Source organism: Cupressus sempervirens, chromosome 6, assembly GCF_028749045.1.
Source record: "Cupressus sempervirens isolate cs-2001-9-10 chromosome 6, ASM2874904v1, whole genome shotgun sequence".
Lineage (NCBI taxonomy): Eukaryota > Viridiplantae > Streptophyta > Pinopsida > Cupressales > Cupressaceae > Cupressus > Cupressus sempervirens.
Genome location: NC_143123.1, coordinates 553,538,371 through 553,566,346, shown reverse-complemented (window position 1 = coordinate 553,566,346; position 27,976 = coordinate 553,538,371). Strand labels below are relative to the sequence as shown.

The 27,976-nt window shown below is 37.7% G+C and overlaps 1 protein-coding gene across 1 annotated transcript in view; it reads right to left on the bottom strand.

The window, feature by feature from the left end:
• The window catches only part of LOC149553454 (RING/U-box superfamily protein), a 74,592-nt gene extending 46,817 nt beyond the window's left edge, over positions 1–27,775 (bottom strand). Inside the window, exons 1-5 of the mRNA XM_089788900.1 lie at positions 26,845–27,775; positions 26,483–26,599; positions 25,134–25,320; positions 2,401–2,567; positions 2,066–2,240 (exon numbers count right to left, since the gene is read on the bottom strand). Coding sequence (XP_089645026.1) covers positions 2,066–2,240; positions 2,401–2,567; positions 25,134–25,320; positions 26,483–26,599; positions 26,845–27,413 — 1,215 coding nt within the window. The 5' untranslated portion in view covers positions 27,414–27,775. The remainder of the gene's footprint in view (positions 1–2,065; positions 2,241–2,400; positions 2,568–25,133; positions 25,321–26,482; positions 26,600–26,844) is intronic.
• Between the last annotated feature and the right edge of the window lie 201 nt (positions 27,776–27,976).

The following is a 27,976-nucleotide window of genomic DNA, read 5'->3' as shown; positions in this document are numbered from 1 at the left end:
AGTGGGCTAAAAAATGACAAGGGGAGATGAGACAAAAAGCCAAGAAGGGAGTCGAAGAGTCATAGCTTTGTAGATTAAAAGGAGAGAGACTCATTAATTAAGATATGTTTGGTTTATGATTCAGATTTCAGTTTCTCTTTTGCGACAGTTATTCACAAAGCTTCAGCTTTCAGCTAGCGTGCGGACGTAGCCCCTCGTGCCAGTAGATAGTGGACACAAACCCATTGTCCGTGGAGACGTCACATCAAGTGTCTCGCGTGTGCTTACAGGTTCTTTTCTTAGTGTTCCAATCTGATTGTAAAATTGTGTTTAAGATTAAGACCATTTGAATGCTGGTTATTGTATTGCTGATGTATAATGCAATAGCTTAATTCAAGGTATTTTTTGAGAATCTATGGTTTTATAATGCAGCTTCATATGTTTATGTTCTGAATATTATCTTGAGAAAGAAATCGGGTAAATATCTACTAGGGATATTTCAACAATCCTGCATATAATCACTGTACACCGATCAAGGAAAAGAAAAAGGGTTTTTTTATTATTATTATTGTTATAATCTGTGCTTCCAATCACCAATTTCCATGCATCTGGTGATCATAATCAATTGCTGCATACAGATGTAAATTTGTATAGAGGAAGTTCAATAATCAAAGTATGATATAGAGGAGGTCTGATCATTTCTTTCTTTGATCATTTTCTTCTCAAAGTCAGATCCCAACTTCGATCCCTAAGATCGAACTGCTCTATTATCATCATGTTTTTCTTAGGACAGCTGCAGATGTAATAGCACTGCCATAGTGTCTGGTATGTACTCTCCAAATGGCAGTGTCCTCTTGTTTTTGTATGTGGAATAAACCAAGAGAAGAGAAATGTCCTTTCATGAGACATGTCTATTCATCAATATAATTAATATAATGGCAAACTTAATTATAGTTGTGTGTATATATATGTTTGTAATTATATTAATTTCTCTTTGGTGTCACAGGTTTATCCTACTAAAGCTACCGAAACATCAACACACAGAATAAAAGTTTTATTTTGGAGCAAAAAAGAGCTGGATAACAGCAGAGAGTAAACATTTTCTAATTAAATTTGTATTGAATTAGTAACAAGAATTTTGAATGTTAATCAGTCTTGATTAAGCTAATCTTAATTTAATTATTTGTTTGTGACTCGCTAATTAAAAACTATTATTTCATAAATTTCTCTATCTTTTTATACTTATGTCAAAAGCCCCTCATAAGCCCTCCAACTGAGGCAATGATCCCCTCACATGCGCCTAATACCCATCCCCGTATTATAAGCCCTACCCATCAGCACGCTTTTGGATCCCTTATATAGCTAGCAAAGGAAGGCAAACAAGAGAAATGTTTTGTGCTCAAGAATTTAGCCTAAAATCATTCTTGATCATCCAGAACTCTTTATTGAAACTGTCCATGCCTTATCTGATTGCTATCTACGAAAATAGTATTTTCTAAATTTCTCTATATTTTTACATCTTCGAGCCAAAAACCAATCACAGGCCCTCAAAAATGAGGGCAAAGCCCTCTCCATACCATATGTTCACCTATCCACATATTATGGTTTATTACAGGTTTTATTATAGATAATATGAAATATGGACATTTTTCGATCCTCTGGTAAAGCTACAAATGTAAGGCAATGAAAGTGATACAAATGTCTAGTGTTCAAGAATTGTAACTTAAAATCGGTCCTCTCCATTCAAATGTCATTACATGAAACTGACAATCAATTACCTGAGTATTATCTTTGATGAAGCTGGTGTATTATAAATTCAATTATTAACTAATCAATTTAATGAAATAAATATTCAGCCTTAAGTTCCATAAATAAAAGATAGATAGATTTTAAGACTATGTTTACTTTAACAATATTTGGTAGAAGGTTAATGATAATCCAATTATGCCTGTAAAAAAGGTAAAACTAAATACCATATTTGGTAAATCCTCTTTTGTTTTCAAATCAAAATCATTTAAATAAAGTACAAAGTACAAAAAGAATCATGTCTCTGACAAAAAACTACAAGGTTTTAAAAGCAGCTTACCAAAGTGCTATCTGAACCAGTGCTCATTCCAGCCTCCTCGGCCATCAAATCATCCATAAATTGGCTTACACTGATTGCACCATAGCTCTGGGGAACAATATGACCTGCATCTGATATTGGAGAGCAATCCAAGATAGCATTGTTCTGTGGCATAAGCCTAAAAGCCAAAGATGTCCTATAAGAGCACCAAAATGAAATGCTTAGCTTTAGTGTTTCATAGAGGAAGTTGGGGACTCACACAAGACAGAGCCTTCATACAACTAGAAATGATGAATGGATAGGGCCTTTTACAATCGTAACCACAAACGAAAAGACATAATATGTAATTAACTAACCTTCCACCCATTCCAGAGCCTGGAAGAAAATCAGGAATTACTCTATATGAAGCAGCATGACGGAGACCTGCAGTTGCATGACTAAGTGCCCTACCTGTCAGCAACAAAACATCTCCTGGCTGAGCTCCATTATCTGCTAGATACCAGCGGTTATTGGGATCACAAACCTGTGAATCAAGTGGGATGAGAGCACCATATTTTAGACCACAACCAATATCTATTAGTAGAAGAAATAGATAAGCACTTGAGCTAAAAAGTACTGGAAACGTAAGTGCTTTGTCTTGCTCAGAGGTTTACAGGTCACTCTTCTAGGCAGAGGTTCACCAAGCTTAGGTTCAAACCTTGTTTAGTGCTTATGATTGTTTTGACTCTTTTAGCTTTTGTCTTCATCACTTATTGAGATGTGGCATTCTTTCTTACACTGGCACGGCCAGAATGTACTTTTGAGACCCATTGACTTATGTTGACAAATTGCAGATATTACAACTTTTATTTTCTTTTCCTTATTAGTCACAGAATCACATCCTAGTAAATTATGAGTTGCATAAGATATTATGCATTATAATATTGTTTCAACTTTCAAGTGTGTTCTACTACTGCTTGTTGAACTGTTCTTGATAAATTGCAGAATACAGATACAGTCCTATTGGATATTTGCATCTATGATGAATTTTATTAGAACTTGCCTCCTAGATTGAACGCATTCAAGAGGTGGATCAAAGACAAAACTTGTGCCAACTAATGACTTATGTATGACCTAAAGTAGATTCCATAGCATAGCACCCTTCAAAATAAACTGGACCAAAAAATTTATAAGATTTAGAATTAACTCTAAACCTTGGGACCCAAAAAACGACTTTGCAAGACAAATAATTTACATTCAATCTACTCATTTATACTTGTGACTCCTTTGCAATTGAACTAACTTTTTCCTTTTTTCTTTCATGTTTAGATTATCAAATACCCTAACACACCCATGCCTCTATTAAACAACAAGATAGATAATAGTCTAATCCTTTGAAATATACACTATAATAGTCTAATCCTTTGAAATATACACTATAGTAACTTAATTCATATGACCTGGATGCAAAGCATGTTATACTCTATGGATACTTTTTGCTTACTAGTTTCAAAAGAAACCTCTCAAGACATGCACCCCAAATTTGGATTAACACAAGACTATTAAAATAATTTAGCAATGCATTCATTATCCATATATGTTGGCAAAATGGTCAGTGTTTCCCTCGGGATTTGTGACTAGGGACTCCTCTGGATTCTATAAGTCTAGCGATTGGGAATTGACAGGTCGATCTTTTGGTGCAACGGAAACTGCAATTAAAACAAGTGGTATCAAAGCTTAGTTACAAGTTCAAATCCCCTCAAGTAACGTTGAGGAGAGATTGCTAGCAAAATGGTCAGCGATCCCCTTGAGATTCATGATGAGGGACTAACAACCTCATGTGGGTTCTATAAGTCTAGTGGTTATATTAGACATTGGCAGGTCAATCTTTTGGTGCAACTGCAACCACACTTGTAACATGTTATACAACTTTTACCCCAAGTTAAAGAAGATATAAAGTCACCTTTTGTAATAAAGGAGAAAAAGAAAAATTTATATTTCGTAATGGAGGAGATACAATATAATTGACCATTAAATGTGATAGATGAAATAGATGCACTTTTATGTCATATTAAAACTTTTTTAAGGGCAATAAAGTTTGTAACTAAAACCATAATATTTATTGGGAATTTTGCTATGAATGTGTAATGCCCAAGAAAATTATTATCACTTTAAAAAGGGATGCAAGAGCATCTTGAAAGCACTCTTGTGTCACTCCTTAATTCCTTATTTGCCTTGCCTTTCTGCTAAATTTTGGTGAGCTGATGTAGGAGGAAATTTTGATTGAATTTTTGCCAAGAAGTTTATACAATAGAAGGGCTAAATGAGTAGTTGAAGTTTCAATTTAGTGGAATTTGAACCTAAATTGGCATGTTATGCCCGGTCACAAAATAACCTTGGTAACCCATGATAGTTCCTACTCCTAGTTCAAAATCCAACTATGACTTCACACTTTTTCTACGAAATTCCTAATATCCTACAAAACTCCAACATGGTTGACAGCCTCCAACATGATGAAGACTCAGTTGATTCTTTAAGTGTCTCAAATTAGAGCATGAGTGAGTTCTCAAAAGTCAGAACTCCCAATGAGTTCCAAGTTCCCTCAAAACCCCTCAATCGTTAATAATGAATCAGCAAAACTTCAATAAAACTTCAAATGGGAGGTGTCAAAGTACAAAGAACTAATGGAAATTTGACAAATTCTAGTTCAAAGCACAATCACCAACAAGCAAATAAATTGCACGGGTTCTAGAAGAAGTTCATAGCCACAATGATTGAAGGAAAAGGTACAAGCTCACAGCGACTCTCAATACCCCAACAAAAGAAAAAGTGTCAAGTTCTCAACAAGGTTCTTACCTCTAATGACAATGGAGGAAAAGCATGACTTCCTAATGACCTTAGAAACCCCAACTAAGCAACTAAGCCAAATTGAAAGAGTGAGAGAGAGAGAGAGAGGGTTCCAAACTCTTGCTAGGAGAAAACTGAATTCCTATTAATATAGGAACAACTAACAAAGATCCTTTTGTACATAGAAGGGCTCAGTAGCAAGGAGAATGCGTCAAAAACCCTCTAGAAGAAGGAAAAAGACAATAGGCATCATGTTACACAGTGACATGTGATAATATGTCAATGAGCCATTTAAATAAGTTCTTGAATCTCTTGTGGAACAACTGAACTAGCACATACAAATGTATAATTGGAAGAGAGATTTGACAATTGTGTGGGCTAACAATTTGGAGAAGAAAGTTCAGAGAAGAGAGAATAAGGTTGAAGGGCATGTATGCTTAAATGTAGAGAAGAGAGAATAAGGTTGAAGGGCATGCATGCTTGAATGTTGATCTGAAATCCTACAAAGTTGCAAGTCAAATAAGATTTCATTGTTGTTTATGTAATCCAAACTTTGAAACTATTGTTTCTGAAGGCTACGTGATTGGGTAGCCTAGCAAGGGACTCAATACCATCTACACCAAGTGGTATCAAAGCAAGTAATTTTCATGAATCAGTTATTGTGAAGAACCAATTTTGTGATCATGTCTGGAGAATAAGTCGTTCAAGAAATTTGTTGTAGGAAGAGAAGAGAGGAAAGTTGTTTCTATAGAGGACTTCAAAAGACATGGCACACAAATGACGTGGTTGAAGAGGTGCCCCATGAGGTGATGAGATTAAAAGTATTAGTAGCAGCACAAAGAAGACAAGTACATGTTATAGATGTCATTCAAGACGAAGAAGAAATTTGTTAGAAGGAAATAAATCAAATGACAATGGAGTAGACCAAGAAAAATAAATAAATTTCACGGCAATAGATAAAATCCATAGTAGACAAAGGATTGGTGTTCCCAATTAAATTGGAAGTTTAAATCCCAAATAACATATGGATACAATATCTAAGATGGAGAGAGACTTCGAGTTTGAGGAACTAAACATAATAGAAAGGTGAGGTGTATTTGTACCAAACTAAAAGGATGTGTTCCTATGGTGAGGTCACTTGTAAACAAAATGACAAAGAAAATAAAACTCGGAGATAAAAATCTTTGGCTAGAAAGATAAATAACATGAAAGAGAGGGTCTTGTTAACAAAGTTTTTTTCATAAGTAACTAAACATAAAGCAAAGAAAGTCTAGTATCAAAGACTATACAAAACAATTTTATAGATTCGGTATACAAGAGGGACATGTAAAATATGATGTTGAGAAAGTGTCAAGGTGAGTAATTAGTCCACGTTTGTGCTCAGAAGATGAAATAAGTCTAACTAAGTTGCAAACAATAGAAGCGTACTAGTATGTTTTGAAGGCACAAGAGAAGTTGAATAGACATTAAGAAAATAATTCAAAAACATGACAAAGAAATTCTTGTGGGAGAGGACATTCTAGTAGTGGAAGAGGTTATTCCGAAACAAGAAGAGGCTAGCATCGGTCAAACAAGTTCATACACTTGAGAAAATGGAGGAAGAGGAAGTTATCTTAGTGGCAGTGAAAAGGAAAAGGAAGAGTAAGAGGATTCACTAGTATGTGTTACTAATGTGGAAAAACAAGGTATGGGGCATTTGAATGTCTTATAATACAAGAAAGCAGCAATAGAGGTTATTCCATAAAACAAGAAGATGATAGCACCGCTCAAACAAGTTAATATACTCAAGAAAATGAAAATAGGGGAAAACATTTTAGAGGCAATGAAAAGGAAGTCGAAGAGTAAAAGAATTCATTGGTGCGTGTTACTAATGTAGAGACACAAGGCATGGGGCATTTGAATGTCTCATATAAGAGGATTTAATAATATGACTTACTAGTGTGGAGAAACAAGGCATGGGGCATTTGAATGTCTCATCATATAACAAAGCCACAATAAATGCAAACAAAACAAATTTGGGTGGCACAAGTTGAGGAGGAAAGTGTAGCTTTACAAAAGCATGGAATAATCCAAAAGATGAAGAATCCTTGATGTTAAGAAGAAACTTGTTAAAACCAAAACAAAGGAGAAGGAAGAACTAGCACAAAGGAGGATTTTTTTTGTGGACCAAATGCAAGTTTGGAGGAACCTATTGCTAAGTCATTATAGATGGCAATAGCACTAACAATTTAGAGTCTGAAGAGATGGTAGATAAGTTGCAATAGAGGACAATGAAGCAATCCAATCCCTACAAGGTTTCTTGGCTAAAAAGAGGTACAAATAATTGGTGAGTGAACAATGTTTAGTGAATTTCCATATAAGAAGTTGTAAGGATGAGATACTTGTGAGGTTTTCACACCATTGCCCCATTGCAAATGAGGACCACCTTTTTTTTCTTTTGCAGTAGGAGTCTTACGTGGTCTTAATAGAATATTATAATGTTTCTTTAATGGTCATCTTAGTTGGTCTTTAGTTCATTAGGTAGTTTCTATTTTGTCTTTAGTTCACGATTGTTTCTTTTAGAAAAGTTGTCTTTGTAAATCTATATAAGGAGCTTTCATCTTGTTTGTTTAATACAAATACAACAACATCAATTTACCATAACATGGTATCAAACTGGTCAATGGGATTTCATAGAATTTGGGAAACTATTTCAACCCTCTTGATCTAGAAATTTTGGTTTTTTGGTTTTTTGAAGAATTTTTTGGAAATTGCAAGCTTACTTGAGGGTTTTTGCAAGTGAGTTTGTTCTTACATGTGCTTGCATATGTTGGATTACCATGCAAAGTCTCGTGTTTTGCCACATGAAGATTATGCGACAGGTTTTCATAATTTTTTCCCTTAAAAAATTATCTAATGGGTTTAATAATTTTTTCTCTTGAAAAATTTCTGATGAGTTTTCATATATTTTCCCTCAAAATAAATGATTCTATAATTTGCAAAGTTGTGTGGGATTCCTTTGTAGGTTTATAATTTTCTCCTCAAAAATTATTGGGTGGGTTTATAATAATTTTCATAAATAATTATTTGTTGGATTTTATCGTTTTTCGGATGGATTTTCATAATTTTTTCCCTTAAAAAATTATCTAATGGGTGATATAATTTTTTCCCTTGAAAATTTTTTGATGAGTTTTCATATATTTCCCTTCAAAAAAAAAAGATTCTATAATTGGCAAAGTTGTGTCGGATTCCTTTGTGGGTTTATAATTTTCTCCTCAAAATTATCAGGGGGGTTTATAATTATTTTCGTAAATAATTATTTGTTGGATTTTGTCATTTTTCCTCAAAAACGAAGCTTTGTATTCTCTAATCCTTATTTGATTTGTTGTCTGGTTTTGACTGGTTTTTCACTGCAAAAATTGTGTCCAGTGTTTTTTATTTTCTCCTTATAAAAATTGTGGCTTCATGATAATCTACAAAGTTTGGAGCGTTTGTCGATTATTTCCTCAAAATCGTGCTAGTTGTTCTCAATGTTTGTTTCTGTCTCCAAGGTAGAGCAATTTCGTTATCCAACATCAGGGTGGATTTTTTTAATGATTTCTAATTAGATGTTTTTCTGATTCTGGGAGGGTTAGTGGCATATTTATCTCAGTGGCAGAGTCAATGGCACGGTCTTGTCTCTTGTTGCCAAGCATTCTAAGAAAGGGGGCACCTTTCTAGGTTCTTTTATAGAGGAATTTTGGTATCTTGGTCATTAACATTTTGTAGATCCAGGGAGGGTCTTAGCACCAGTAAAATGTTTTGCAGAATTTGTGACCAAAAGACAGCAGTTAGACAATGACCATTAAGGGAGGGTATTAGAATATTATAATGTTTCATTTATGGTTATCGTAGTTAGTCTTTAGTTTATTAGGTAGTTTCTATTTTCGTCTTTAGTTCACAATTGTTTCTTTTAGAAACATCATCTTGGTAAGTCTATATAAGGAGCTTTCATTTCCTTTGTTTAATGCAACTACAGCAACATCGATTTACCATAATAGATCTTAGGTGGTAGCAATTTTCATGTCTCCAAGTCTGAGAATGGGTTTGGGCAATTTTGGCTTCCTAAGAAGACAAGTTTGTCATGGATGTAAGCAAAAGTTGGGCTAAGCTAGTCATGGAGATTTGAGTTGAAACCAAGTGATTTCTGAGGAAGTGAGTTAGAATAATTAGAAAATCCTTGTTACAACTTCATCTTGACCTTAGAAAGTCAGTACAACGGGGTACAAACTATTGGTGAGTAAACAATGTTTAGTAAATTTTCATATAAGGAGTTATAAGGGTGAGATACTTGTGAGCTTCTCACACCATTGCCCCATTGCAAATAGGGACCCCCTATTTAGCAGTAGGAGTAGTTACCTTACGTGATCTTAGGTTATAGCAATTTTTAAGTCTCCAAATACGAGAATGAGCCTTCAGCAATTTTGGCTTTGCTATGAAGACAAGTTTGTCTTGGATATAAGCAAAACTTCAGCAAAGTTAGTCATGGAGATAGAGTTGAAACCAAGTGACTTGTCAGAAAATGAGTCTGAATCATTAGAAAATTTGTGTTCCAACTTCAATTTGATCTTAGAAAGTCAGGATAGGTTGTTGGAGGTAACATTGTTGAATGCATGTTGAATCCTGAAATGTGGCAAGTCTAGAGTTTTTTTTTTAAAAACCCCCATAGTATAGAATCTGTATTATAACTCTATGAAGTTGAAACCTATCTCAAACATCCTGACAATATTTATATCAATATAACTTATAGTATAAGTTATTTTAACTTATATTTATATAAATCCTCTAAGTTATATTAACTTAAATTTATATAAATCCTCCCGCATTCTAAGCTGGAAAAATGACTGTGTTGAAATGGGGAGTTAACTTGCAAATTCAAAATCCTAGCACTTGGTCAAAATCCCACTATGTCGAAGGATAAAATCCTCACCTACCCCAAATTTTCGACTTAATAAAATTAAAGCAAGTATGAGCACCCCAAACTCACTTTGTCAAAGGTAAGTAAGCAAAGACGATGGAGTTTTCATGAAAGTTTTAGGGTGGAGTTCAGTCAAAATCCTCAAGTAGGAGTGTCATTTGTCCCAAACCCAAGATTTTATCGTCTCATTGGTGAAATTTCTGTCCTCCAAGGACTTAGGCAATTCAACCTTGATGACATGAAGCAAGTTGAGGAATTGAAAGGGGCTAACTCTGGTAATTTAATAGTGAAATTGAAGGATAATGAGGTAGAATTTGTGAAGATAAATGTTGGAATCTTCGAGTAGGGGTGGAATATACCCCTACAAAGGATTTTAATCCTCTGAGGACCTCCATTTCCCCCTTTTTGAGTAAAACACTTCAACATTTTTATTTGAGAAAGACAATGCAAATCAAATGATTAGGGGCTGAAATCACAAGTTTGATATTGAAACAAAGGTACATGGTGGATTTGATGAAGTAAAAACACCAAAATCCTCAAGTAGGGATGGAATCCACCCCTAGCCTCAAACTTTTGTCCTCATGACACAAGGATTTCCACCCTATAAAGAGAGACAATTTTGACATCTTTAGTGGGGGAATAATGCAAATTGAATGATTGGGGAGTGAAGACTTGAGATAGATGGCAATGTGAGAAAGAGAAGTGAGAAATGATTAAGTAGAAAATGTTGCAATCTTCAAGTAGGGGTGGAATCCATCTCCTACCCATGATTTTATCCTTTCCTATATCAGATTTCCACCCTCTGAGTCACGCAATTAAAACTGTTTGATAATAACATGGTGCAAGGTAAAGGATGAAGGGTTTACGAGTTTGGTGGAAAGAAGTGAAGTTTTTTGGAGTACAAATGTTGGAATCCTAAGATAGGGGTAGAATCCGCCTCTACCCAAGATTTAACCCTAATTTCCATTCTCTTCTTGAAGTTGAAAGGTATGGAATCTATGGATAGAGGTAATGGAATGGAAGATGGGAGACCGATTTGAATAAATGCAATGTGAGGAGGGACTTGGAGTTAAATATGAAGGAAAAAGGGATCTTGGAGCGAAGGCAGATTCCATCACCCTCTGAGGATTAATTCTCTAAGACCCTAAATTTTCCCCCTTGCTTGCATGAGCTTCAAAACACAATAAAATCGTCCAACTTGCACTATGAAGAGAGAACATGCAATGTGGGAAGAAACATCAAGAAGGGTTGCGGATTTGAGGAAATTGATGAGACGTGTTGTTGACAAAAGAGGAATCCTCAATGGAGGGCAGATTCCGCCCTCTCATGAGGATTATTTATCATCCTATACATCAAAACTCCACCCGCGGTAGAAAGCTCGACTGGTCTTTCGTAATGTAGCAATTTTGATTTGAGAAAAGGATAAACATTTAAAATATTAATTCTCCTATCAGAGTCAGCCAAGGAGGCCTGAAGAAAAACAAATTAAATGAATAATTTTAATGGCCAAGTATAAACAAGTAGGCCTGCCTTGGGAGGTGTGCCTCTTCAGCACTTCAACGCCTATATAAGGATGGCATTCAATTCATTTTACATCAAACACAAGCAATTTCTTACCTCTTCTGTAGCAACAAAATACACTCCAGATAGGCAGCAATTTCTGTCATAGTAAGGCAGTGATATTCTACCAGAATTGGCAGCAAAATAAATCCTTGAAAGGGCAGCGAGTTATCTCTTAATATGGAGTGATTTTTTACAACAAGTTCATCTTGAGGGGCTTTAAGAAGCGGCGATCTAGCATGAGAGATGACATTATTTGAGAGAGGATCGAGTTATTTGTTATTTTATCTCGAAATTCAAGTATTTGATTCTGTAAATTGTACTAGATCAAAACTCTCCTCAACACTGAGTGATATTATGGCAATGGATGCATGTCATATTCTGCTAAATAAACCTTGGTAATACAACAAACAAGCCATTCGTAATGGAAAAACAAATTGTTTGTGCCATTGGATGCATATAATATTATGCTAAATAGACCTTGGCCATATCATAGACAAGCCATTCATGATGGAAAAACGAATTGTTACAAGACAGAGAAGAATGAAATCAGTACACCATGAATCCTGTGAAGGAATAAAGAAGAGCAAAAGCATTACGCCTTGAACCTCGTGAAGGACCTCCTGTGAAATCAGTACACCTTGAACCTTGTTACAAGACAGAGAAGAATGAAATCAGTACACCATGAATCCTGTGAAGGAATAAAGAAGAGCAAAAGCATTACGCCTTGAACCTCGTGAAGGATAGGGAGGAGGTACAGAATAATCCCAGAATTTGTTTACTAATTGGGCAGCAATTTTTCAAGGATTTGAAGAAAGAGAAAGTATATCAGGCTTTCATTCCAAGCCAAGAGAGGTCAGTATAGAAGAAAGGAAAGAAGAAGTACCCATGGAGGTACAAAAGATTTTACAAGAATTTACAAAAACATTTATGGGGATAACTAGAGGATTGCCACCAATGAAAAGTTTTAAGCATTGTATCAATGTGATACCAAGGGCCAGCTTGCCAAACTAAGTACCCTATTGAATGACTCCAATGAAGAATGAGGAGATAAACAGACAAGTGCAAGGGTTGGAAAGGCGAAAGGTCAGAATGAGTTTTGAGGCAATGTGTTTTACCATCAGTACTCACACAAAAGAATGAAGAATGGCATAGGTGCATTGATTCTAGAGCCATAAATAGCAAACTATCAGGTACAAATTTTCATCACCCCAAGTGGATTATATGATGGACTGTTTGAGTGAACCAAGGTACTTCACTAACAAAGACTTGGAAAATGAGTACCATCAGATAAAAATCCCAGATGGAGATGAATGGAAACCTGCTTTCAAAATGAACGATGCTGCGTGTGAGTGGTTGATTATCCTAGTTTAGTTAACAAATGTCCCAAGTACTTTCATGTGGATGATGACAAAGGTACTAAAACCTTATGTTAGAAAGTTTATAAACAGCTTACTAGATGACAATTTGATATTTTGTAAGCCAAAAGAAGAGCATTTGCTGCATATAAGGGCAATCTTTCAAATATTAAAAGAGTAAAGTTGATGATTAATCTAAAGAGATTAGTTTTATGGAAAAACAACTAGTGTATTTGGGTATTTCTTGCTTGAAGAAGAGTTGAAGATGAACCAAAAGAAGGTCAAAGCAATTGCCTACTAGCTATCACCTAGTATTATGTTTGAAGACAAGTTTCGATGGCTTTGTAAGCTTCTACAAGAATTTCATCATAAAGTTCAGTGGAGTTTGTAGAGCAACTATAGAAGCACTAGAGGGCAATCGAAAAGCATTCAAATGGACAGTTGCAACAACACATTTTCAGTTGTTGAAGAAGAAGATGACACAACAACCAATATTGACTTTCCTTGATTTCAGTTAAGTGTTCCAAGTTGATTATGATGCAAATGGATGTGGAATTGGTGGAAACCTAAGTCAAAAAGGAAGACACATTGCTTGCTTCAATGATAATTTGAATGAGGTAATTTGACTGTCATTAAAAGGAAATACTTTGTATATGATTGAATTTTACCATAGTTACACCCTCATGGGGATGTTGTATTGGGGGGACAGGTCTCTGAGCAAGGAGGGCAAAGGAGCCTCAATTTGGGGGCAGCAAGGGGAATGTATATGCTATATACTGTACATGTGGTACTTAAATGCTACTTACGAAAAGATGTATAACAATATAAGACGTAGACAAAAAGTAAAAATTACAAATTAAACAAGCCATGGGATGTGAAAGAAATGGCGGAGAGGAGAAGGAAACTAGGGTTTTGAGAGTTTGGGGGATGGCATTGTTTGCAGCAAGGAAGAGAGACACTTGCATGGTTTAGATTTCCATGGTGATCACCCAGAACACAACAGGATAAGCATGATGGACGGAGGGAGTTTCGGAGAGGAGCACTAGCACACAGAGGAAGGCTCACACCACAGGAAGGAGTTCGCATCCTTTGAATTTAAGAAATTGGGTGACACAAGGAGATGGATCAAAAAGGAGATAAATAAGAGACCGAACGTAATAACAAAGGACTCCCCGGAGACAATAAACAATAAAGCGATTAATATTCGAATAGATTCGGAGGAATGGAAATCCACAGTATCTCTTTTAAGAGAAAGGGCTTTTTTCATAAAATGGCGGGGGGGGGTTGGCCAACTTTGCCCAAGATAAGGCAGTGGACCTTAGATACATGGGAACCAGAAACAACTTTCAAAACCTTGACTAATGGCTTCTTTCTAATTACAATGGCGTCCAAAGTGGAGAAAACCAGGGTTATGTACAATGGTCCCTTTCTGATGGACAGAGTGGGTTTCTTTATTAAAGATTGGGTACCCAACTTCAACCCTAAGCAAGCTAAGGTGGAGGAAGTGCCTATTTAAATTCGGCTATACAACCTTTCGCACGAGTATTGGAACAAGGATATTTTCAAAATGATTGGGGATAGGCTCGGTTCTTTCATTAAAGCGGATGAAGCTATTGAACAAAAAGATTTTAGCCAGTATGCGAGGATTTGTATTATGTGAAAACCACATCCTCTACTTCCTCAAGCTATTGAGATCGAAACTGTTGAGGGTTATTGGTGGCAAAAGATTGAGATTGAGGAAGCTATTAGCCGATGTAAACTCTGTAAGATATGGGGCCACACAAAGGAAGAGTGCAATGTCAACAAAAAAAACAAGGAACCGATGAAGGATAGGGACTATGGAGTTGAGAACAGACCTAGGTCCCTTAGGAATAGCTGGGGAGGCACCTGACCGAGTTGAAGTGGAAATTGAGACCCAATCGGATCACGGATTAGATTCTCAAATGGCTTGCCCCTTGGCAATGGAAAGTACAGTCAAAGAGGAGATGATGGATCCAAGTTTATCAGGTACAGTAAATTTTGCCTTGGATGGGCGGGAAGTTGATAGGGAATGAAGGCAACACAAGAGGACTCCTCAAAGCTTGTGGAGGCCAAGATGATAGAAATTGAAGAAACAGTTAATAAGGACGAAGAGGAAGGGAATGTTATGAATGTTTTACACAAATTGGCAGAGAACTTGAAGACATCGAAGGTGGAGGATGGGATCATCCCACTCTCCTCACCCACAAATAGGGGAGTTGCATTTCTTGGAGGAATCCCAAAAATTGGAGAGTGATTAGGTGATGGAGACTCAACAGAAGAGGAGGGATTGGGGAATGTGGAACCACGAACAATTTCACAGACTAAAGCATGCAAGGTCAGTAAACAGTCAAGGGTCACAAAAGAAAAAAGGGAGGAATAATAATTTGGAAGAAGACATCAAAGGTGGAGGATGGGATCATCCCACTCTCCTCACCCACAAATAGGGGAGTTGCATTTCTTGGAGGAATCCCAAAAATTGGAGAGTGCTTAGGTGATGGAGACTCGACGAAAGAAGAGGGATTGGGGAATGTGGAACCACGAACAATTTCACAGACTAAAGCATGCAAGGTCAATAAACAGTCAAGAGGGTCGCAAAAGAAAAAAGGGAGGAAAAATAATTTGGAATTATTAGCAGATGCAACTAATATGCAAGGTCAAACCCGCTTGAGATGCAGGAGGGACATTGTCTCTACTAGGAGACTATGAAATTCCTTATGTGGAATGTCAGGGGCTGTAATGCTCCTGACAAAAGACGCTTAATCAAGCAATCCCTTGATCAAGCAAAAGTAGATATAATATGCATTTAGGAAACTAAGATGGAAGTAGAGGAGGCGGCGAAAGTTTTTGGAGTCAGCCAAAAGTGGTCAGGGTTTTTTGTTGGGGCAATTGGAGCTTCGGGAGGTCTGGGGATACTCTGGAATCCAAGGCTTCTAAAGGGAGATCCATTGGTGAAGGCTAGATGGTGGCAAGCTTTCAGGTTCTCTTCTCAAACAATAAACTTATTCGATGTTTTGATCAATGTGTATGGGCCTACCAAGACAGAAGACAAAAAGGTTGTTTGGGGGGAGATTTCAACTTCCTGTGCTTCTCTAGGCAATGAATTCAGAGTAATTGCAGGAGATTTCAATGCCACTCTGACAGCGGCAAACAAAAGGGGGGAGGCTCGCTCTCTAGGCTCTGTACAGGAGGACTTTCATCTCTTTGTGCAGAATAACATACTTTGGGAAGTACCTACTAAAGCCGGACACTTCACTTGGACAAACAGAAGAAAGGGCTTCTCTCGCATTGCTGAAAGATTAGATAGAATCTTCTTGTCAAGAGAATGGCAAAAGGTACCAGTTGTCTTTGAAGGAAGAATTTTGGAATTATCAGGCTCTAACCACTATCTGGTCTCAATGGTGGTACAAAATGACGACATACCAATTAGATGCCTTTTTAAATTTGAATTAATGTGGTTCAAAAAGGAAGGTTTTATGGATAAAATGAGATTTTGGTGGGCCAATGCCCCACTTGTAGAAGGAAATGGGGCTTTCAAAATTTTTTCAAAACTCAAACATTTTAAGGCTATGCTAAAGGAGTGGAACAAGAACCATTTTGGTAACATCTTCCAAAAAAGGGCAAGTATTGAAGCTGATATGGCAGCCTTAAATAATAAAGTTTTGAGTGCAGGGATGGATGATGTTGATTATAGCATGGAGTAGGATCCACTGGGTGAGTATCGGTAAGTCTTAAAAAGAAAGCAAATCTTCTTCAAGCAAAAATCGAGGGAGAGTTGGCTAAAAGCTGGAGATAGAAATTCTAAATTTTTTCATAGTTCGATGAAGAGAAGATGAAATGTAAACAGAATTCTTTCCATTGAGAATCAGCAAGAATTTCTCTTGGAGGATATGGACAGCATTAACAAGGAGACAGTGGACTTTTTTGAAGATTTGTGGAGAGAGGATCAGGTGGATAGGGCTAGGGCACAAGAGAAAATTCTGAGAGTTATCCCTCGTTCAATTTCTGCAGACGACAACAGAATGCTAATGGAACCAATTAAAATGAATGAATTGAAAGCTGCGGTTTTTGGATTAGGAGGGGAGAAGGCTCCAAGTCCAGATGGTTTCCAAGCTTTTTTTTACCAAAAATTTTGGGAGTATTTGAAGGATTATTTGCTGGAAGTGGTGGAGGAATCAAGAAGTGCAAGTTTCATTTTGCAAGATTTCAATAATACGCTAATTGCTCTCATTCCTAAGAAGTCACATCCATCCAAGTATGAGGAATTCCGGTCTATTTCGCTTTGCAATTTAGTTTATAAAATTATTACAAAAATTGCTGCAAATAAATTAAAGTTGGTGTTAGATTCTATTATTTCCCCCCGAATAGGAGCATTGTGGATGGTATCATTGTTGCCCATGAGGTAATAGATACAGCAAAGAAATGTAAGGATAGGAAAATGATGCTCAAATTGAACATTAGGAAAGCGTATCACAGGGTGGATAGGGGCTTTCTGTTGAAAGTGTTACGGAGTTTTGACTTTGAAGACAAATGGCTGCAATGGATTAAGAGTATGATCTCAGATTTCAGAACTTCAGTGTTAGTGAATGGAAGCCCACAAAGTTTTTTTAGGACTGGCAGAGGTATCCAACCGGGAGATCCATTATCTTCATTCCTTTTTATCATCCTTGCGGAAGCCCTAGGCAAAACTATCACAAGGAAAAGAGTTCAAGGATCGTGGAAAGGCATCTTGATTACTCTGGGAATAGAGGCAACTACCCATTCATAGTTCGCTGATGATACTTGTTTCTTTGGGATTGCAACCATGGCGGAGGCTAAATGTATGCAACAAGTTTTAACTAAATACAGCATGGCCTCAGGGCAATCAGTAAACTAGGAGAAATCGGAAATATACTTTTTCAACCAGAAGTGGGATCTCAAAGGGCAATTGCAAATCTTCTTGGAGTCAGAATTGGTACATTGCCAGGTAGATTCTTAGGTACACCTCTATTTGGCGGGGCAGCTATAGGACACATTTGGGACAAATTGACTGAAGACTGCAAAAAGAAGATGGAAAGCTGGAAGGGGCAATGGTTAAATTTGGCAAGAAGAATCACAATGCTAAAAGTAGTAATTTCAGCCCTATCAATCTACTCAATGGCATGCTTTAAAATCCCTAAGCGAATTATTTCTTCAATTGTGCGAAGTATGAGAAAATTCCTTTGGAATGGGGCCAAGGAAGGTGAGAGGCTTCCCCTTATGGCATGGTTGAAAGTTTGTAGACCAAAAGGGCGGGGAGGTGCAGGGCTTAGGTACTGGTCCCTCCTCAATGTGGCTCTTGGAGCCAAATTAGTATGGCAGATCTATAATGCAGGAAATCAAAAGATGGGTAAAGCTTTTCAGAGCTAAATACCTTGATAGCATGGATGACAATCGCATTTTGACAGTGGAAGACCCCCCAAGAGGCTCGGCTGTGTGGAATTTTCTGATGGAGTGTAGATTTTTAATTACAGACCACTTAATTTGGAAAATCAAGGATGGGAGACAGGCGGATTTTTGGAAGGATTCATGAGATGGGGGTCCTCAACTAGAGAAGTCGGGAGTCTCAGAATAGTTGATAGATACTACTAGGCAGCAGTGAGGACTTAAAGTTGAAAACTTCATTGAGATTTCGGTCAATGGTAAAGGGTCACAAGGTAAATGGAAAGAGGTGTCTACATTAAATTTGAATCCAGCAAACAATCTCAGCTTGCAACAGATTTTCACGGAAAGAATGTCAGCTCTATCTGGAAATAGGGATCAATTGATCCGGAACGGCTCGAAGAGTGGTAAATACACAATCAAATTAGGATATCAGATTCTTGAAGGGATCCGAAACCACATACCATGGGAATAAAATCTGTGTTGGGATAGTGCATGCCTTCCCAAGGCAGGAGCTTTCACATGGCTGGCAAGAAATGGAAAGATCCTCTCAGGGGAGAGATTGCTAAAAATGGGCTTCCAAGGTCCATTTCAATGTCCTCTATGTAAAAGTGAGGAGGAAACTGTAGACAATCTTTTTCTCCATTGTAGCTTTGTGCAGAAGGCTTGGGATATGGTAAAATCCAAATTGGGATGGGCAAGTCCAATATAATCCACCCTACTAGGATGGCTGGAAGCATGGCCAGCAAAGAAAAACAAACAAATGTTTAGGTCTGCATGGAGAGTTATTCCTTCCATAACCTTATGAGAATTGTGGAAAGAGAGGAACAGGAGGATCTTTCAAGAGAAGGAAGAAACATGGCTGAGGTTTGGACAAAGGTTAGAAAGGGCAATTGCAGAGGTAATATCCTCCGCAGCATCAACACACAATGCTCAACTCTCAGTTTACACTAGACATGATGCTCACTTACAATCTGGTTTCCCACGTATTAAGTACAGGCCCGTTCATGGGTGTGTTGGGGTTAATCCAACCTTGAAAAAGGAGAAGGCGTTATGGACACCTCCAAAGGAGGGATGGATCAAAATTATTTTTGATGGGGCTGCAAGGGGCAACCCAGGTGTATCAGGATGTGGATGTGTGGCAAGAGATCATAAAGGCAATATCATTGCATTTACAGCCAAAAGATTGCCGAACGAAACAAATAATATTGTAGAATGTTTAGCTATCAAGGAAGCTTTGGAATTAGGAGTAAAAATTGGAGGTCAACTAATACATTTGGAAGGTGATTCAGAAACCATCATCAATGGCATCAAGAAAGGAAAGATGGAAGCATGGCATTTAGATCAAAGCATTAGGGAAATCAACGAGTAGCTATTGGACTTTGAGGACTTTAAAGTTTCTCACTGTTACAGGAAAGCAAATAAAGTGGTGAATCGGCTAGCCAACTTAGGTGCCAATTGAACATTTGGTCCTCAATATGTTATTTGTGAGGACTTCCGCCACCTTGGAGAGTAAATTAAGAAAGAAAAGTAGATGACCATTAGTATAAATATCCCACTCATGGTACTCCATTTTGGATGTCTGAAACATCATGTTTTAGATTCACGAGGACATTAACCACCCCAAGAAAAGCAAAATCGATCATGATATCAAGCATAACTAGTGCAAGGCAAAGATGTGTGTAGTAGGCTTGGGTACATTTTTCAAAGTTTCTAGAAAGTTTCGAGGGTATTAAATCCAGGCGGGAGACAAGGTGAGATCATTGTTTTTCACAAAGAACAAAAATGGAGGCGAATTTTGCCCTTGGCTCAGATTTGCAAATTCAGACTTATGGAGGACGAATTTCTCTGCGGCGACTGAAACACATTTTCGTCATTTAGGATACAAGCTTTAAGAAGGGTGTTCAGCTGCTATTTGGGCCAGAGTATCTGGACGATTTTTGGAAGAGGCGGTCCAATTTGGATGTAGCCTCTCTATTTGTGGTGCTTGCACTGCTGGTGGGGGGATTAGAAGACTAAGTCCAAAGGGTGGGTGCGACTAGCGTTGATAGACAATGGCTTTTGGGTCTGGATGAAATCATTGATCGAGCGATTTTGGGGATGGGTATCAAAATGGACACTGAACCCTAGCATTTGATTGGTGGAGGGGATACCTCTATCCAACCGTTGGTGGTTTGGTCGTCTTCAAACCCGCAAGGAGTGCATATCCCAAAAGTTGCAGAGGGATGGAAATTGATTTTGGAATATATGGCTGACAACATCTAGAAACCGAAGGAGAAGGGGCGTGGTTTTATGAAGGCAACATCGAGAAAAAGCACCCTGGCTCCAGGACAAAAACTTCGCCACCAAATTGTAAAGAAAGCTCAACTGAAAGATGGGGTGTCAATTATAGGGGGTGTGGGTTGATGCTTGCCTACTGCCAGAGAAGGAAGAAAGCAAAGGAAAGCGTCGCAAGTTGGGACTGTAATACTCCAAAATTGGCAAATTGCTATATTAACCAACTTTGGTTTATTTGCTTAATCATAAGTCCTATTTTACTAGGCAATTCTAATGTTGATAATCACTACTTGACCTAGGTGTCAAAATGCAAAAAACCCTAATCTACATTAATCATATTATTTATTTAATTCCTAAGTATCGACTCAAATTAGCTACATAAACCTATTGATTTAATTTAATTTAAGTGTTCTACTTTAATTAAATTAAAATTACCTCTTAAGCTAATATACAAAGGAATTAAATACATTTAATTTAATAAGATATCTCCTCTTCTTAATTATTGGATTTAATTATTCAATTAATTAAAGTTTATCCATTTATGAGGACATATTCTATTTTATTAAATTAAATATTCTCAAAAACGTGATTGGTTAACTCCTTTTATCACTCAAAAGGCAGTCAATCAGCTCCTTTTATCACTCAAAGGCAACCAGTTAACTCCCTTTTCATGAGAGAGTTTCCTTTATGACTGGCTCTCCTCTTCAATCTTGATCACCCATTTCGATTAATCTTGATCGTCGATCACCTATTAGATTCTATAAAAGAAGCTCTCCATTCCTTATTACAAAAAAAAGAATTTTTGGAATTTGCGTCGAACTTATGTTGGAATTCTTACTCATCTTGCTCACATTTGCATAGCTTTATTTCTTACATTGCAATCTCATATTAGCTTAAAATGCATTCATTTAGCATAATATGTTTCTTTATTTCTCAACTTAATCATGCATTCTCATCTAGATTAATCTTGCATCTCTCATATAGCTTAAAATTCTTCGTTCTAGAGGTCTGGTTGCCCGCTTCTCATTCTGAGAGCAAAGGCATAATCCTCCTAGTTAGAAGGCAACAAGTCACACTGTTGGATTTACTCAGATGAATAATCTCATATTCATTCCAAGAAGATCTTTTGGATAATGACCATGTTGAAGTGTGTGTGAGGATTTGAGGCCTGCATTTCACGTACACATTTTTGGCGCCCACTGTTGAGCAGGAAAAATCAATTTTACTAGCCTCGTTTTCTATTTTTTTTGCATTTTTTATTGTTCTGTCGCGTTTGTCCATACAATTTTCTAGATTTTCGCGTGATAAATCTCATTTTCACGCGAAGATTTGAAGATTTCGTATCGTCCTCTACATTTTCTTGAGCAAAAAAAGTGCATGGACAATCGTGCAGTGCACTCTGTTTCTTTGTGCGCATCTGTGCAAGATTTCGCACGAAATTCTGCAACAACACAGTTTTCCAGATTACAAATTTTAATGATGTTTGACTGACAATTTTCCTCTGAAGCATATCTTTTGGATTTCTATTTTTCTACAACATAACCGTGGTTTGCAGGACGCTTAACAAAGACACCTTTTTATCTAAAACATTTCAAACATGTAGTGACTGTGTGAATGCAGGACGCTTGTCAAAGATACACATGACGAACACTTATTTCAAACCCACATAAACATTGTGTCTTCTTTTATTGCTTTCCACACATAGTATAAATAGGGCTTGTGAACTTCGTAGGGTGCAAGACAGGGGAACAGAGGAGTATGCTCTTTAGCACTTGGAGGTCATGACCAAGGGTAAATTAGAAAACTAGAAGCCTCTAAAAGACAGCATTTGAGGGAGGCAAGCAAGTTAGTGGTTCTCTAGTACAAGTCCTCTTCTATGAAGGGATGATGATTTCCTTTTAGGGAATCAAAATCTTGAGAAAGGACAAGTCTGGATCAATTAATCTAACTTGATGATTAACATGTCTTGCGTGTTTGGGCGAGGTGACGAGGTAGAGATGATGATTTCCTTTTAGGGGATCAAAGTCTTGGAATAGGCCAAGGTGGGATCAATTAAACTAACTCGATGATTAACATGTCTTGCGTGTTTGGGCAAGGAAATGAGGTAGAGAAGTATGCTCTTTCCCTTTGAGGGAAATCAGAAACTTTGACCCTTAGATCTGAAGCACCAGTCTGAGTCAACCTTTAGAGGGCCTGCCGGAGAGATCCAATCTACGGGCATCGAAATGGGCACTGAACCCTGTTGTTTGATTGGCGAAGGGGATACATCTATCCTGCCGTTGGTGGTTTGGTCGTCTTCAAATCCGCAGGGAGTGCCTATCCCAAAAGTTGCAGAGGGATGAAAATTGATTTTGGAATATATGGCTGAGAACATCTGGAAGCCGAAGGAGAAGGGGCATGGTTTTATGAAGGCGACAATAAGAAAAAACACCCTAGCTCCACGACAAGAACTCCACCACCAGATTGTAAAGAAAGCTCAACTAAAAGATGAGGTGTCAACTACAGGGGGGGTGTGGGTCGATGCTTCTCTGCTGCTAGAGAAGGAAGAAAGCAAAGGAAAGCGTCACAGGTTGGGACAGGGACTCTTAGTGGAAGATGATCATGCTACCCCAACATTCACCAGGGAGGAAGGGGCAAACTGGTTTAAGGTGTAGCTGACGATGGAGGTGGTGGCATTGTTTGTTTTGTTAATGTCTAGTTAATTTTGGGGTGGGTAATTGTGTTTTTTTGGAGTGTTAATACTCCCTTTTGGGTGATGTTTACCTAATGGTATATGTATGGGAATGGGTAGCTGTAAATGCAAGGCTTTATGCCGTACTGATACAATGTACTCTCTTTTTCAACATCAATGCAAACAATATTACCAATCAAAAAAAAACAATATAAGACATAGAGATGTAAAATAGTGAATTAGAATTATAAAATACGTGAACATTGAACAATAAATATTAATGCAAATAATGAATGCAAAACAAACAACATATCACAAGACGTGGGCCCGACATGCCCTCGGATTACAAAACGACCAATAAAATATTATAAAAGATTTTTTAAGGAACTTTATTTTTTAAAGTGACGTGGGACGCCTATTCGCCCCCTAGAAGGGTTGAGGGACGTGCTTTCATCCCCTTGTCCCCTCAAGGGATGTCACGACATCCTTGCATCTCCATCAAAACAACACCAATGGGTAGCACTGTCGAAAACATCGGAATGGCATCCCATGTTCCTAGTGTGTCCCCATCTTGGAGACATTGGAGATTATATGGGTAGACACGTCCTTGGAGTACTACACACTAATGCAAGAAATAAAGAAGGATAGACACTCCTTGCTACCCAAGGAGCTTTTATTACACATTTATCATCATGCACTACAATTCATAAACAAACAAGGTAAGTTGAACCAGAAACACATGAAATGTGTTGAATTTGTCGAACATGGTATTGTTTCAGTTGTCATTGATGTCCAAGGTGTATATCATGGGGGCTATCACATTGCATAATGCTCCCCTCAATTTTAGGTGTCCAAAAGGTTGTTGTAATGTTAATTACTACTGTCATAAGAGTCAGTAAATTTCCACCACTCATTAGATAATATGTATGTTGTTTTTGGATTTTATTGTGTGACCGATTTTGTAACAACATTTCAGATTGCACTCTATGATTCATCAACAAGATGACAGAGGGCGTAAGGAGAAAAATCATCCTGATGATGGATCATGGAGTGTGATGTGCATTGTTGTTGCAAAAATGCTCACATTATTGAATCCAGAAACAACATCCAAATGATGGACATAAGCTCTTTTGAGAGGTAAATTTGAGCACTACAAATTTGAGTATACATAAAGGGAATCAGAAAATAATAATGAAATGGATAAGGAGAATTTAGGCCCAGATTGAATAGTTACAACAGCCAGTTGATTTAACGGACCAAGAGTTCCATTGCTTCTTTCAAGACAAAAAGTAATTCAACTGAATTCAACTTATCTAGTTCCACCCCCTTTTTTACTTCAATATAAAGCATATTTCTTAAGGCATCAAAAAGTAGTTCAACTTCAACTTATCCAGTTCCACCCCTTTTTTACTTCAAAATAAAGCATTCTTAAGGCATCTCCTAGTTCAAAGAAATGTGCTTCTCCAAACTAAGCAATAGTAAGAAAACATAGTTTTTGATAGCAGTAATAATATCTTGTCCAAGTACAAATTCTCAATATTTTATCTATCAGCCACTTAACAAAACACGCATGACATAAATTTATACTTCACACACAACAGATAAACAGTGCAACTCTGTAGTTGTTCTCAGGACACATAAGTAGATGTGTCTGATTACAAACTAGGTGCCAATACAACAATAAATACACCCAGCTAAGAAGAATAAATATCAAGGAGCCATCAAGAAAAATTCCAAGCATCTTGCAAAAGTGCAACCAGATGTAAGGCTAAAATGTTGAATCTGGACTGCCATGCAGAATAACATATTTGAACTTTATCTTTAGGTACATGAAAGTGGTATAACATTTTAAGCAGAATACTGCTCCAAATGAGATTGTTGAACTTGATTTCCTATGAATACAAAGAATTATTTGAACTTTACATACTACGCATCGGTTGGTATTGCTTATATTTTTGTAAGATTAATAATGTAGGTTTTTGGGTATTCTGAGCATTTGTGTATGTCTCTGATTCCAAGTTTATTTAACAGTATCAAAATTACCTGGAGGCCAGGGCTGTCAGAAATAATGAGCATCAATAACCCTTTCTCAATCTCAATATTTGGCTTTGACCCTCCAAGTAGACCCTTTCCATTATGTGCAGAATAAGGTGTATATGTGGCAACCAATGCAGATGATGAAACCTCATTTGCAGGCAGAGGCAAGTCATCGAGCAGTAGATTGAACACACTGCCAAAGTCAAAAAGATCATCAATTATAAAAATAACTCAAATCTAGCTACATGTCTAAACATATTATGAGCACAAGAATGACATCAAAAATTATAAGTTATAACAAAGCCTACACTAATTGAATAACAGTCTTTTTATAATATCATCCTGTAAGGGGAAGATATATTTGAGCTTTTTCTTTTGAATTTCCAATCAGCTGTATCTACAATACATTACAAAACTGAGCTCCAGCATCCATATTTTAGTTTTATTCTGAAATGGCCGGCATAACTAACTCATTGCCCATCACAACTCAACACCAAGATTAAGCTACAAATTCTAGTGCATGGAAGAAACTCGATAAAACCAATTTAATATGAAGTTTAAGCTATGTCTGGATTGAAGAGGAAGGCTATATGATTTATTGTAACCTTAACATTCTTATTGCACTGCAGAATTAGTGAACTAGACCAGACCTACGTCACTTGTATTTAAGCTTGTTCCAACAATGCCTAAGTTATAGACCATACATTTTCTATGCTAGTAACTCAACAGCAAGCGGTGACCAATAAACCCTAAGCATTTGGAACTTAACAAAGTGAAAATTGTAGGCCATACATTTTCTATAGTAATTTAGCTGTCAGCGGCGACCTGTAAACATGAGCATAAATAATATGAATTAAAATAAAGCTACTGTAAATTGTCCAAGTTATGAGGGCGTACATTTCGAACATTTTAATTAAATATAAATTAATAATAACATGATTTATTAACAGTGGATTTTAAACATATGCATGTGCTAAGATCATTGAAATATGAAAATGTTGCCCGGGACGCCGAATTCAAGACTTGACTACGTTAAGCAGCAAGTGCTGCTCCGAGAGTAAAAAAAAAAAAATTCTATATTTCCTGATATTTTTGGGGGGGTTTTGAGAGAACTTTTCACATAAGAAATACTTAAAAAGAAATATTCATGAGCAAAGTTTTGTAGTATCGTATACAATTTGTCGGTTCATCCTTCGGTGTAGGACTCCTTGTTCAACCACGAGTAACTAATGAGGATCCGCAGAAAAGCCAGAATCGCTGAATTATGTACCGGAGAACCGTGAAGGCGAAGTAAGAAAAGGTAACTTGACAAAAAAAAGCTAATTTGAAATGGAGAAAAAGGGCGTAATAATTACTCGGTCCGGAGTCGAAGATGTCGGGCAATGGCGCTGAGAGCAGCACGAGACGCCTTTCCCAGACAGCGAAAAACATCTGGCATGCAGGGGGGCGACGAATCCCCTTCTTCTATCGCTCTGTACAATAATAATTCAATTACGTCCCATAATCATCATCGCCATTTTCTCTCACTCATTCATTTACTGAAAGTATATATCTTTCTGTGAACGTACATATGTATGTATATATATATGCATGTGGCAATTAAATGACCAAACATTAAAAAATATATATAAACACACAAAATTGAAGCATGATGGATGCCACATGAGAGTATAAGAGGGGCACCTACAAAACAAAACAGAGGCAAGTAAAATTGTACCTTCCAGCGCGGTAGGAATACATATTAGGCCTCGCGGGAGTTCCGGAGCCATATCCGGGGGATTTGGCAGCCCAACTGGGCTGAACCTGAGAGCGCGTTCTGAAGTAAAACTTAGCGGAATCCAAAGCAACTCTCAGCAATTTCGAATCCTCAGTGCCCAACTCAATCACCGCCGCATTGTACCTAGTGAGCGAATTGGAGAGCGCCTCCACGGCCTTAATGTACACAGGCGTGGGCGCGCCATCGTCTGGGAGAATGTCCGCGAGCTTAATCCGCGAAAGGAGGGATGCTGACGTGGCCGCTGACGGGGCCGGTAGGGGTTGCTGCAAGGGAGGCTCTGAAGCGAGAGGCTCAGCGTTGCTCAGTCGAGTTGCAGAGGCAGTGTGGGGGACGAGCCCCAGAGAGAGCGACGAGGCGGAGATGCCGTGCTGATGTGGATGGTGATGTGGCAGCGCGTGGTGATGATGTGGATGCAGGTGTGCCGTCTGCGAAGGGGAAGAAGAGGCAGCGGGATTTGGCCCCTGAGGAGGCGGCGGCGGCGGAGCCATGGAAGTCATCTGCTGCATCATCAATATCAATATGTTCACTCATAATACTCTTACAAACGCTCATAATAATAATACGCCCCACCATTCATCAACAACAACAACATGCCAATGACAATGGCGACGCCAGGTAAATATAACTTATAAATCAGGTTGATCTTGCGCTCTCTTCCAAACCAAAACCGAGATCTGTCGTCGCCTTTATTAAATCATCTTCAGTGCGATTGATTGATTGTTCGAATCCGACGAATTTTTCGCCCGGAAAATTATTTCACTGGCTGCTAGGGTTTTAAAGCTAGGGTTTTTTATTTTTTTCCCTTGTTTATTTTGACTGCGATGGGTGAATAAGGGTTGTTGAGCATGCCATCCATACCGGACATAGATGCATGAGACAGATGCCCGAGCATGCGTTTTGACGCCATTGCCGCATGACCGGCACACCGGTATCTTCTGACACGTGGCAGTCGTGTCGCCGGTATGGATAGTTGTGACCGTTGATGGCATCCATCGCGCTTTGGTAAGTGTAAGAGTTGTCTTTTGTTTTTTTTAACACTATCTTTTTGTCTTTTATTTTGTTTCCCACTTTT